We start from the raw sequence: 13,165 nt of genomic DNA on the forward strand, positions 1-13,165 counted from the left end.
TTACTTATTATGCTAACGGACATTACTATAAAAGATTACTATAAATACATGTATATATAAGTATATAGAAGTATATATATATATAATATAATATAAATATATATATATATATATGTTATGCTAGTGCTATTGGCTTGATATAATACAGGGGAAAGCTACGGCTACAGTTTTCTATATTTTGATTTTATGTTAGCTGTCAACTGTCTGAGCTGGTGCACGCTACTTGAGCTGCTACTAGTACTACCAGGTAGTGGTAGTGCCGTTGACGACGAATGTAAATGATCTTCTAAATCAATAAATGTTGAAGTACTAGGAGAATTGGTAGGAGTACTTTCTTGTAGAAATCCCTTTCCAAACCCTACTAAATTAGAAATATTATTGAAAGTAAGATTAGAAGCCATCGATGTATTATCCATAAATGTAGTTGTATTATCTAATCGAGATCTTTTAGTTGATTTATGGATGTTCGCACGATTTAAATGATGATTTAAATATTCAAATCGTCTAGCTTTCTTGGCTCTTTCTAATAAATTATTTTCAGAATCTTTAATACCTTCAATTATATTTGGAGTATTACTAATTGATTCAACCAGTACTTTCTTTTGTTTAGATATCTTTTGTAATTTTCTACTACCTCTACTAGTTAAATCCAAATTAAAATCTTTACTTAAATCTCTAAAGGCATTACTAAGAATATCATTAATATTCCCTTCAGCTGTTGTCATATCACAAAATATTATATTACTAATATTTTCTTTCTTTTCTTGTTCAGAAATCCCTAATTCTTTAATAACTTCTTCTATAGGAATTTTAGAATCTTGGGCATCCCAATATAAAATTATTACTTCAACTTTATAGTAACTAAATTTATCTACTAAAGAAGTAATTTTATCAAGAATAAGTTTATCCTTTTTCAATTTATCATAAATATTACCTCCAGTATCTGATGTTAAACCACATTCAAAAAGTATAAATGATGTAGTAGAAAAGAAATCTTTATTTAAATAATTCAGACTTGGTAAACTTAATAAATTTAAAGTTATTTTATCAGTACTAACAGTATTTTTATAAATTCTTTCAATTTGATTTGCCTTTAATGATAATTTTGTATTTAACCATTTAGAATATCCACTAGACCAATTTTCAACCACTAAAAGAAATTTTAAATCAAGATTATCATTTTCAATAGAAATTTTTACATTTGAAGCACATAAATTAACAAATTGTGTAAGATCTATTGGTGACCATAATTCATTAACTTTATTTTGTCTATCTGAAATAGATATTTTATCAGTTTTTACCTTTTTACTTCTTTTAAATGAAGTTTCACTGGCTCCAAGTGTACGCTTTAATTGAGGAACTCTAAATTGAACTAATTTTAATTCATTTAATTTCTTTTGTCTTACTTCTCTCTTCTTAATTAATTTATCTCCAACTTGTTTAACCTTTCGAATTAATAATTTCTTACAATTTTGTCGATATTGAAAATCAGCCGTGAAATTTAAAATCTCTTGATGAATGACTTCACTTAAAAAGGCATTGTATAATTCATTTCCTAAGGTATTAATTATTCGATTATGTTCCTTTTTTAAATTATAAGCTTGATTAACTTTAGGTAATAAAGACTTCAATTCCATTAAAATTGATTCATTTATTATATCTTCAGTTAATTGTTTTAAAGCTAATTCAAATTTAGGATTTTCAGTGAGTTTAAGTTTCTTCTCTACTTTAGGCGGAGGAGGAACTACTGTCTTATGAATTATTTCTTTAGGTGCAGTAAACATAGGTTTGGATTCAATTGGAGCATTAATATCGGGGGTAGTTGAAATAGGTATAGTCTTAGGAGTGGAAGATAAGAAACTAGAAAGAGATGATTTCTTGGGTGCTTTTTGTTCAACAGATACTTGTGCAGGTTTCAGCTGTTGCAGCAAGGGAGATGGAACAGAAGCAGGAGCAGTGAATGAGAATGATGGTTTATTTATTGATACTTCAGGTTTAACACCGAACGACAAAGATGGTGTTATGAGTGGTTTGGTCTCGGGAACAGTAAAACTGAACTTCGGTTGTTGTTGTTGTTGTTGTTGTTGTTGCTGTTGTGGTTGTTGCTGTTGTTGTGGAGCAAATATTGAACTAGATACTGGTACTGAAACTGTATTTAAATTTGAAGTCTTGATACTTGGAAGTTGTTTAATTGGTGGAGCAAGGTCTTTGAATGAACTAGTTTGAGTATTACTTAATGGAACTATCTGTTTACCTGAATTAATAATTTCTCTATAACTAAAACCATCAAGAACTAATTGAGAAGAATAAGCTGGAGTTGGTTTTGGTTTATCATGAGCCGAATTCAATTTATATTTGGATTCTAATTTCTCTTTATTAAATAAATCAATTTTAATTTCTCCATCTTCTTCAAATGTATCTACTTCATAATAAGTGACAAATTTTATTAATTTATCAATTGAATCAAATCCAAGAATTGATCGAAGTGATTCAGCAGAATATGCTTTACCCTTTGAATGATAACATCTTACCATTGCTTTTAAAGCATAAAATCGAATTTCATTAAAATGAGTTTCTAATAAACATGCCATTAAAAATGGAGTTGATTTATCAAAAACAGTTTTAAAAAATTCTGCAAACATATTAATTGCTGATAAAGTATTAGCAATTCCTCGTTCAGAAATATTATTTTGAGATATTAAATGTCTTAATCTAAGAGCCAATTGTAATTGAGGATCTTGAAAGATTTTTGATGGTAAATTTTGAATTTCTCTTTCTAATTCAGGATCTCTTATATGACTTAATAAATGATAAGCTCTAAATTCAGCTTCATTTGGTGAAATTCCTCCATGTTGTCGTACATCTTGATAAATTTCCATTAATGTTTGCATAGCTTTATTAAATTGTTCAAGTTCTTGTTGTTGAGAATATTCAACATCACTTCCTGCCATTACATGTAATGATAATAAATGAATTCTAACAATTCTTTCATTACATTCAATTGCTTCTGGTCCAAATGAATTTTGATAAGTAAAATCTTGTCTAATAGATCTTGTTCTATCCCATAAAAATGAATGAGCTTCAGGTAATTGATCTAATACTGTATCAATTAAATAATTTAAAGTTTGCTTTAAAATATGAGGTGGTCTAACTTCAGATGGTAATGGTGGAGGTTGACCAGCAGCTGGTCTTGAAAATGCCTTTACCGCTCGTTCAGGAGATATTTTCTTAGTAATTGGATCTCTTTCTAATTGTTTAACATTATTTTCTAAAGCTCTACGAACTCTTTCAAATACTGGACACATATCTAAACAAGTACCTTGAAATAATATAGCATCATTTAAATCTTTACTAATATTTTCTGCATCAACTAAACCAAATTGTTCCATTTGTTTCCTTTCTATTTCTCTCATTTTTTGAAATTCTTCATATATTCCTTGATAATCTTTACCTCCATTTGCTTGTTCCATTTGTCTCATTTTTGCTTGATTTTGTTTATCCCATGAATTTTGTTGAAATGGTGGAGTATGTAAGAGTCTTGGTTGAATTAATAGATATTTAGGCATTTGACGAGGCCGTATAACTTTTTGAGGAATTTGTTTAAATTTACTTAATTCTGATCCATTAAATAATGGTCCAGTTAATGCTATTTCATCTTGAGTATAATTTTGATATTTGATTTCTGATTGTCTGGGTATTACCGTAGTAGGTTTATCTAAGGGATCCAGATCTGAGGTTACTACTGGCAGTTCTGATCGAGTATTTCGCTCTGATTTCGATTGCTGTTGCTGTTGCAGTTGTTTCTTTCGGAAAGATTTAACATTACCATTTCGTTGATTATTATTATTGACATTAGAATTGTTATTATTATTGGCATTAGAATTGTTGTTATTGTTATTATTTTTATTATTATTATTGGAATTGGAATTGGAACTAGCCCTCTTGGACGGCCCGTTGCCTGACCTCCGAGGATCACTGAACCCATTGAACTTGGAGTCAAATCCGTTCTGGTTAGCTTTAAAATCAAAGCTTGGTGGGTTTGACATTCGTTCAAATGCTGACATGGTCCGAGTATAACTCGATCTCAATTCGATTCCTCTCAAGCTTCAAATATGATCCTTGTAGAAGTAATTCGAATACCACCGAGTTGAAATCACAATGTACTTGTTCACTAACTTAATCAGGTATATCAAAAAGATTGCCGAACTACAGGTACAAACTGTATAGCGAGACCGATTTTTTTCTTTGATGCTCGTTACCCATTTGGGAGTGAGGCAGGCAGGGCTGGCCGCTAACGATTACTTTTCTTTACTTTACTTTACTTTACTTTAGTACGTAGTTATTACTTATTAATTTAATATATACTTATTGTCTATTAGTTAATTAGTGTCATTGGCTGTTATATAGTATACTACAAACCCCTTTTGTTGGTGTTTACTCAATAAATGTGTAGGGATAGAATAGATCTTGAGGTTAGCAGTAATTACCTCATTAACAAAATTCTCAAGCGTAGTAGGATCTCTCATTTGTAGTGAGACTATTGCAAAAGTAGTACTAGACATTAATGATTTTAATGCTTTAACAAAGTATGGAACTAAGTAATCATTGTAGATGGTATCACATGCGATAATCACATCAGGGAGTGGTGCCAGAGCGTCCTGGAATAATTCTTGATAATTATAAATACCTTGTTCAGGATATTCCCAATCATATTCAATTACATCAACTTGATGAGATATTACTTTTTGTTTTTGCTTTTGCTTTTGCTTTTGTTTATTCTTTATCGAATTACTAGGTAAAGAAATGTTATCACTAATGTTTTGTTGTAATAACTTTAAGATATGCTTTTGATCAGTAGCAATATATCGACCTACTCGAGATCCTAATACTGATGCACAAATCCCACTTACACCCGTACCTAATTCTACAACCACAAGATTCAGATTATTATGGAATATAGAATAAAATGGATTATCAATCTTACTGATGACCCAATCAAGAAAGTAGGTAGCCGATTGCCAACATATAAATCCAGTAGAAGAACTGGTGGAGTTTAATCCAGATAAGGATTGTTTGATAGTTAAGTCAATACCAGATTCCTCTAAGCTAATCTTAATTTCATTCTTAGATCTATCAAAGTATCCTAAATGCTGACCCTCGGGAACTTCTCGAATAGCATATAATTCGTAGATATGATCCTCTGCACTATCAATTGGATCGAAACCACTAGCATCTATCATTCAAATCTCTCGAGTAGTAATGGCTTCCACTATAGTGAGGATTTTTTTTTGTTTTCTCACTAATATATATGGCTACTAAATTCTACAGTACTATTAATCATTTCATTATTAAACGTCTTTTCTTTTATTTTCTTTTCTTTTAAATACCTTTCGATATAGAATTAAGCTAAATACAAAGTAATGGTTGAAAAGCTCAAATAAGATTTCTAGCTAAAAGTAATTCACCAATTAAGACTCCTGAACCAGCAGCTCCAATAATCGTGTTATGAGATAATACAACCATTTTAAAATCTAAAACAGGATCTTGTCTTATTCTTCCTACAGATACTCCATATCCATTATCTCTATTTCTATCTAATCTTGGTTGAGGTCTATCTTGTTCTTCTAATACATGGATGGTTTGTTTTGGAGCTGAATGACATCCTTCTTTAAAGGCATCACAAACATAATTATGTAATACTTGTTTAACTTGTTCAACAGATGGAGCTGGTCTCTTAGCAAATCTAAGAGAAATACATTCAGTATGTCCATCACTAACTGCAACTCTATTACATTGAGCACTAACTTTTAAATCATCTTCAGGAATATTAACGATTTCAGTCTTAGTAGCATTTACATTACCCAAAATCTTTTTAGTTTCCCATTCTAATTTATCTTCTTCTCCACCAATATATGGAATAATATTATCCAATACATCAATTGATGAAACACCAGGAGAAAATCCCGCACCAGAAATAGCTTGTAAAGTAGTAACAGTTAAAGCATCAATAGGTCCAAAGGCTTCTACTAAAGGTTTTAATGGAGCTACTAAACCAGCAGTTGAACAATTTGAAATACAAATTTGATAACCAATTTTAGATTTACCAGCAGCTTTAGCATCAGTAACTTTCTTTTCAATAATTGATAAATGTTCAGGATTTACAATTGGAACAATTAATGGAACATCTAATTCTCTTCTATAATTCTTTGCATTTGAAATAATTGGTACACCAGCTTCAACAAATTCCTTTTCAATAGATCCAGCATAATCTGCATCTAAACCTGAAAATACAATATCACATTCAGCAAATACTCCTTGTGGTTTACATTCAACTACTTTTATATTTTTAGCTGATTCTGGTAATAATTCAGTTTGTTTCCAATTAGCTGCATCAACATATTTCTTACCAGCTGAACGAGATGATGCACCTAAAGCATGAATCTCAAAATCAGGATGATTAGATAATAATAAAATAAAACGTTGACCAACCGATCCGGTGGCTCCTAAAACACCAGCTTTCTTAACCATTTCTATAATTAAGTTATAATACTATATATTCAAAAAGAAAATATAATATAATATAATATAACAACAGCAAATCGATTTAAAGTATATGATGGAGATTTTTCACACACCGATCATGACTCAATTTTTATTTAGCGAGCAGACGCACAAAATAAGCTGTCCGCAATAAGGTGCGGTTTCGGGGCATTACCTAATTGGTGGTGCATGTATTTTGCAACTACGTAAAGAATGATTATTTGAATCACAACCAATATTGTAAATACTGTATAAAGTTAATTATTTATCTTTTAAGTTGATATGGATATCTAGTCTTAGCACTATTGGAAGGTCAAATTAGCAATTAGTGACGTTCTCATGAGACTGAGTAATTAGTACTAGACGGTACTAGTTATGAACAATATACTAAACATACAATAGTATCATAGAGTTCTCCTAACCATAATATATATATCTATATATATATATATATGTAATTCCTCTACCATTTATTATATTACCCTGTTCAGTTATCTACTGTTACCTAATAATGTCTCACTCACCAGCCAGTAGTGCACAAAATGTCGCACCAACAACGACGCGGTCGAGATTAATGAAATTTTTAGCCTACTGACCATTATCGATGTCAATGTCAATGCCCATTAGCGCAGAATCATAGTGAAGAATTGAAGACATTTATAATCTGAAATCATTCTATATATATATACATTCAACATGGTTAATACTGATTTTGAGAAGATATTTCTTAATCAATCTAAAGGTAGTGGGCGTATGCGTATAGCTGACTCTGGTTTAGGATGGAAATCTAACGCACCATCGGCCACTAATAATGAACCATTTTTATTACCAAGTGAAGAAATAGTAGCAACTCAATGGTCCAGAGGTTCAAGAGGGTATGAATTACGTGTACAAACAAAAAATAAGGGTGTAGTAATGTTGGATGGTTTTGATGTTGAAGATTTTAATCAATTAAAGCAAGAATTACAAAGAAATTTCCATTTATCATTAGATCATCGAGAACATTCTTTAAGAGGTTGGAATTGGGGTAAAAATGATTTAGCTAGAAATGAGTATATTTTCAATGTTAATAATAAACCAGCTTTTGAAATTCCTTATAGTTCTATTAGTAATTCTAATTTAACTGGTAAAAATGAAGTAGCAATTGAATTTGATTTAGATAATTCTGGTCCAGGAGATGAATTAGTAGAAATGAGATTTTATGTTCCAGGTACAATTGAAAATGAAGAAAAGAAAGAAAAGAATGGTGTAAAAGTGAAAGAAGCTAATGGTGAAGAAGGTGTTAAAAAGGAAGAGAATGGTGAAGGAGTTGAAGATAATGAAGAAGAAGAAGAAGAAGATAATGGTGAAGAAGAAAAGAGTGCTGCTTCAGTATTTTATGAACAATTAAGAGATAAAGCTGATATTGGACAAGTTGCTGGTGAAGCTATTGTTTCATTCAGTGAAGTCTTATTCTTAACTCCAAGAGGTCGTTATGATATTGATATGTATCCATCATCATTAAGATTACGTGGTAAAACTTATGATTATAAGATTCAATATAAACAAATAGAAAGAATTTTTTCATTACCAAAACCAGATGAATCACATCATTTAGTTATATTACAAATAGATCCACCTTTAAGACAAGGTCAAACGAGATATCCATTTTTAGTATTACAATTCTTAAAGGAAGAAGAAACAGAAGTTGAATTAAATATTAGTGAACAAGATTATAATGACAAATATAAAGATAGATTACATAAGACATATGATTCATTAACTCATTCAGTTATGTCCCATTGTTTACGAGGATTAACTGAAAGAAGATTAATAATGCCAGGATCTTTTAAGAGTAGTATTGGTCAACCAGGTATAACATGTTCTTTAAAGGCATCTGAAGGTTATTTATATCCATTAGACAGATGTTTTGTATTTGTTACTAAACCAACTATTTATATTCCATTTTCAGAAATTAGTAATATCACCATGTCAAGAACAGGTGGTGGTGTAACTGCATCAAAAACATTTGATTTGGAAATTCATGTTAGAGGATCAGGTCAACCACATATTTTTGGTAGTATTGATCGTGCTGAACAAGAAACAATTGAAAGATTTTCTGCTGAAAAGGGTATCCGAATTAAAAATGAAGAAAAAATCGCTAAAGCTAGATTGGCTAAAGCCATTAATGAGGCTGCCAATGATGATGATGACGATGATGATGTAGATATGGGAAGTGCTGGAGAAGAAGAAAGTGCAGATGATGATTTCCATTCTGGTTCCGATTCCGATGTAGCCGAAGAATTTGATTCTGATGCTTCTGCTAGTGATTCTGAAGAGGATGAAGAAGCTAATGGAGATGATAGACCACCAAAGAAGAAATCTAAGAATTAAGAGTTTTAAAAATTAGCTTACTATTTCAATAATAGTGAAACTAGGTTAATGTAGTAGTATTAGTAGTATTAGTAATAAAGATTTTACATAAACAAGTTGTGAAACTTGTAGCTATCAACTGCTCGGCAAGTTCTACTTGATTATACATCACATCCGTGCGGTGACGAGCAGCATTAGACATATTTTTCTGATTTATAGCTTGAAGGTAAATCTCCCTAAAGTATAGGCGCTAATTATTACATTACCGGATTGGGACAATCCAGCCTCTTTTGGGAACGCACCTCCCTAAAAAATAAAATTAAAACCGTAATTAATGTCACAAGTTGCAGCAAACTGCGGGCAAAAAAAGGCTATAAATGGCTAGATTAAAGCTTAAAGCAAATCTGTTACAGTTCTTAAACAGATGCTTTACGTACAATTACTTTACTATACACGAGGATAAATAATTAGTTAATAACCAGCTTTATCATAATCTATAAAAAATCCATCTTTTGCCGAATCTCTATTGCATATATTTATAGAATGTTTTTGCATATAAATTTATATAAATATACATCATAGTTCTTTGTTCTCCAGTTTATAATAGAATTATTATTATTATTATTATTCTCTTTAACAATCTCATCTCCCTAATCCATTGTGTATGTGTGATTTCACAACTACATTCCAACCTGATCCAATCTACTTAGATCATACAATAGATTATATAACTAAAGAAAAGATGTCCTCTGAATTTTCAGAAATTGGGATTGCTCAATCAATACCAATGAGATCTCCCATGAGATTATTTACAAGTAAAATTACTACTAAAAGTATCAAAATTACTTCTACTGAAGCTCATACTAGTAATAGTATAATTCAGCCTTCAGAAAAGATAAATTCCATATCAGAAGTTGATGAAATGGCAGAACTTAGCTCAATTGAAGGAAGTCATCTGGATAATTATGGGTCAAGCTCTTCAGATGGTTCAATTTTCTCTGATGAGGAATCTATAGAGAAACCTCAAGTTCCTAATAAATTTATTAAGAAAAATAAGAACTTGCAAGATAAGCAATTAGATTCAGAAATTGAATTTGACATTGACGATGAGTTTCTCGAAGAAGAGATGGTTATTCAAACTATCGATGGAGTAGTGGAAATAATTGGAGTATATCTTGGCAATGATGATAATATTAATGTTAGTGATAACAAACTACATTCCAAAACAAGTAAAAGAAACAGTCAATTAACTCTTGTCGATATTCAAAAGTTTCCTAAATAGTGACCCAAATTAACTTTGGGCTTGTTTATGATGAGAACGTTTTTTTCTACAAACTTAATTTTTTTTTACTTACTTAATGATACCCTACTTTAATTTTAATTTGGCTCTATGGTTTTTATTGGTGATACTCCACTTTGGCTGTTATGATACAGTTTATTATACCCCGTTAATTCTTTCATTTCTTGTTACTATATTCATTCCTTTAATTCAATAGTTTAGTTTAGTTTGCTTTTCTTTATTATATATTGCTTTGCTTTGCTTTGTTTTGTTTTGCTTTACTAAATTTGCATTACTTAATATAATATTACAATCTTCGTAATTGGTAATATGTATAAAAATAATTGCTGTAAGCTTTGTAGGTAGAGCCAGGATCCCCCAAACGCAAAATTATAGGAAATTTGCGACCTCCACTGAAAAATTTAACAGCCCGCACTAATTGACCGGAGATGGATAAAATAAGGCGGAACTATAACCCATCAAAAAAAAAAAAGAAACGCATACCAAATATGCTATACGGGAATCACGATCATTAGTTATAACTTCGTTTAATTATATAATACTTTTGTTTATTTGAATAGTTTAAGCTCTAGTTGAAGTTCTTTGGATTCTAATAGTTATTTATAATCTAACTACCCCGACACTTCTACATGTCGTGCGAGCCCTGTCTGATTCCCGAGCAACAATATTATTAATGAATAATCCTCCTCCAACTTTAAGCCCCACCAATTTCTCCAACCAACCTTAGATTTATCTGATCAAAAGTTCATTTAAATCAGAGTCTATATATTACAAATCACATATAACAGCTTATTCATCAACTTATACAAATCAAAAAAAGAAGTCACAGTATAATATCAATATTATAAATATTATAATAGTATAATATATAGTATAATATGTCATTAGGGTTACTTGTCTATGCGGCAGCCAAGCCCATATTTAAAATTTATTTCATTATAGCAGTAGGCTTTTATCTAGCGAAAAAGAATATCTTAACGGTTGCAACTACTAGAGATATTGCTGATGCTATTGTTACTGCAATTATGCCATGTTTAATCTTTGATAATATAGTAACAAATTTAAAAAGTTCAGATATTAAAAATTTAGGAATCATATTTTTCACGGGAACTTTATTATTTATAATAGGTTTAGCAATGGCTTATGTAACTCATATAGTAACAAGATCTCCAAAAAGATGGTTAGGTGGTTTATTATCAGTAGGATTATTTCCAAATATTTCTGATTTACCTATTGCTTATTTACAAACGTTATCTAAAGGAGATGTTATCTTTACAGCTGATGAAGGAAATTTAGGTGTAGCGTATGTTTGTATATTTTTAGCATCTCAAGTATTTTATCAATTCAGTTTAGGATTATATCGTCTTATTGAATGGGATTTTAGAGAAGAATTATTAGGAGATTCAATTATTGATGAAGAAAAGAAATTAGAAGATTCTAGTGAAGAAGATAGTCATTTTCCAATTCATACTGCTACAAATCCAAATAATTTAAGTTTACCAATACCTTTAGATCCTTCACGTCCTGCCATTAGTATAGATGATGAAATTTCTATCACATCATCATCAGATTCTCAAGCTATCTTAGAAAGTGCTAGCACAACAAATGATTCAGAACAGCCAAATCAACACCTCTCTCCATTACCTTCACAATCACAAGCTCAATCCCAATTACAATCTCAATCTCAATCTCAGCCTCAACGTCATCCCAGCATACTCAAAAAAGTAAGTAGCAATAGAGATAGTCATCATATTCATCATAGTCATATTGATCCCGAACAAGAAGAAATTAATCAACATGATGAATTCTTAAGAGTTCGTTCTCTTAAAAAAGTTACATCTAATCCAAGATCAATAACATCGGGAGGAAGTTCTAGAAGAAATTCAATTTCCAGTGTAAATTATAATACTTTACAAATGATTCCTTCTAGAACTACTGAGTTAAGAAAATTAAGATCTCAAGATATTCATGATGTGATAAATGAATATTCTGAATTTGAAAATTTACGACATAATGAAATTAAAAAGACTATAACAGCAATGAGTGATGTTGGAGCTATTTCAGTTAAAGATAGTAGAAAGAGTACTATAATAGATGATTCTCAAGATGAAGTACCATTAACTAGAGGTCAAAAATTTAAAAAACAATTAATTCAAACAGCTAAGAATTTCTTAGCTCCAAATTCAGTTTCTTTAATTGTATCTACTATTATTGCTATGTCACCTCCATTAAAGGCATTATTTGTTACTACTGATAATTTTACAATTCATCCTGCTCCTGATGGTCAACCTCCATTATCATTTATAATTGATCTTACAAGTTATATTGGTGCAGCATCAGTTCCATTAGGATTATTACTTCTTGGAGCTACTATATCACGTTTACAAGTTAAAAGAATGCCACCAGGATTTTGGAAAACAGCAGTTATGATTACTGCTGCAAGATTAATTATAATTCCAATATTTGGAGTTGGATTAACCACGGGATTTCATAAAGGTGGATGGTATGGAGATGATAAATTAATTCGATTCGTTAGTGTATTAGAATTTGGATTACCCAATGCTACTGCTTTAGTTTATTTTACTGCATTTTATACTGATCCTACTTCGGAGGATTTTCTTCAAATGGACTGTTTAGCCGTTTGTTTAATTTGTCAATATTCAATTCTTTTCATTACATTACCATTTTTAGTAACCTTTACATTGAGTGTTTCTTTAGGGTTCTAATGATTTTCAAAAATATTTTTATATATAATTTCTTTCTTTCTTTCTTTCTTTCTTACTAATTGCTTATGCACCCTTTCAAATTACTTAACCATTGTTAATAGAATTAATAGAGAAGTAATGACACATTAATGACACACTACCATTATTATTATTATTATTATTTTTATAGGAGATTATCTTTTCTTGTCTTGACTTGTCTTGTCTTGTCTTGTATGCAGTCCTCTCTAACCGCTTCGGTTACCGTCAG

The 13,165-nt window shown here is 30.5% G+C and overlaps 6 protein-coding genes across 6 annotated transcripts; 3 read left to right on the top strand and 3 right to left on the bottom strand. All coding sequences in view use genetic code 12, as the record gives it.

Moving 5' to 3' along the window:
• Window positions 1–15: 15 nt before the first annotated feature.
• Window positions 16–4,298, bottom strand: SAC3 (Sac3p). The gene has a single exon (XM_064881594.1). It carries the CDS (start codon window positions 4,062–4,064, stop codon window positions 162–164), a length of 3,903 nt encoding a protein of 1,300 aa, XP_064738287.1. The 5' UTR covers window positions 4,065–4,298; the 3' UTR covers window positions 16–161.
• Window positions 4,299–4,335: 37 nt separating this feature from the next.
• RJT21DRAFT_31096 (S-adenosylmethionine-dependent methyltransferase) lies at window positions 4,336–5,318 on the bottom strand. The gene has a single exon (XM_064884112.1). It carries the CDS (start codon window positions 5,238–5,240, stop codon window positions 4,380–4,382), a length of 861 nt encoding a protein of 286 aa, XP_064738288.1. The 5' UTR covers window positions 5,241–5,318; the 3' UTR covers window positions 4,336–4,379.
• Window positions 5,319–5,340: 22 nt separating this feature from the next.
• Window positions 5,341–6,606, bottom strand: HOM2 (aspartate-semialdehyde dehydrogenase). The gene has a single exon (XM_064881595.1). The coding sequence runs from the start codon at window positions 6,526–6,528 to the stop codon at window positions 5,434–5,436; it is 1,095 nt and encodes a 364-aa protein (XP_064738289.1). The 5' UTR covers window positions 6,529–6,606; the 3' UTR covers window positions 5,341–5,433.
• Window positions 6,607–7,151: 545 nt separating this feature from the next.
• On the top strand, window positions 7,152–9,279 carry POB3 (FACT complex subunit). The gene has a single exon (XM_064884114.1). It carries the CDS (start codon window positions 7,237–7,239, stop codon window positions 8,911–8,913), a length of 1,677 nt encoding a protein of 558 aa, XP_064738290.1. The 5' UTR covers window positions 7,152–7,236; the 3' UTR covers window positions 8,914–9,279.
• Window positions 9,280–9,437: 158 nt separating this feature from the next.
• On the top strand, window positions 9,438–10,513 carry RJT21DRAFT_120002 (uncharacterized protein). The gene has a single exon (XM_064881597.1). It carries the CDS (start codon window positions 9,557–9,559, stop codon window positions 10,172–10,174), a length of 618 nt encoding a protein of 205 aa, XP_064738291.1. The 5' UTR covers window positions 9,438–9,556; the 3' UTR covers window positions 10,175–10,513.
• A 103-nt stretch (window positions 10,514–10,616) lies between these two features.
• On the top strand, window positions 10,617–13,058 carry ECM3 (putative ATPase). Its single transcript, XM_064881598.1, has one exon. The coding sequence runs from the start codon at window positions 11,071–11,073 to the stop codon at window positions 12,916–12,918; it is 1,848 nt and encodes a 615-aa protein (XP_064738292.1). The 5' UTR covers window positions 10,617–11,070; the 3' UTR covers window positions 12,919–13,058.
• The last annotated feature ends 107 nt before the right edge of the window (window positions 13,059–13,165 follow it).

Source organism: Scheffersomyces amazonensis (assembly GCF_036850825.1).
Source record: "Scheffersomyces amazonensis strain UFMG-HMD-26.3 chromosome Unknown RJT21scaffold_3, whole genome shotgun sequence".
NCBI classification, from domain to species: Eukaryota; Fungi; Ascomycota; class Pichiomycetes; order Serinales; family Debaryomycetaceae; genus Scheffersomyces; species Scheffersomyces amazonensis.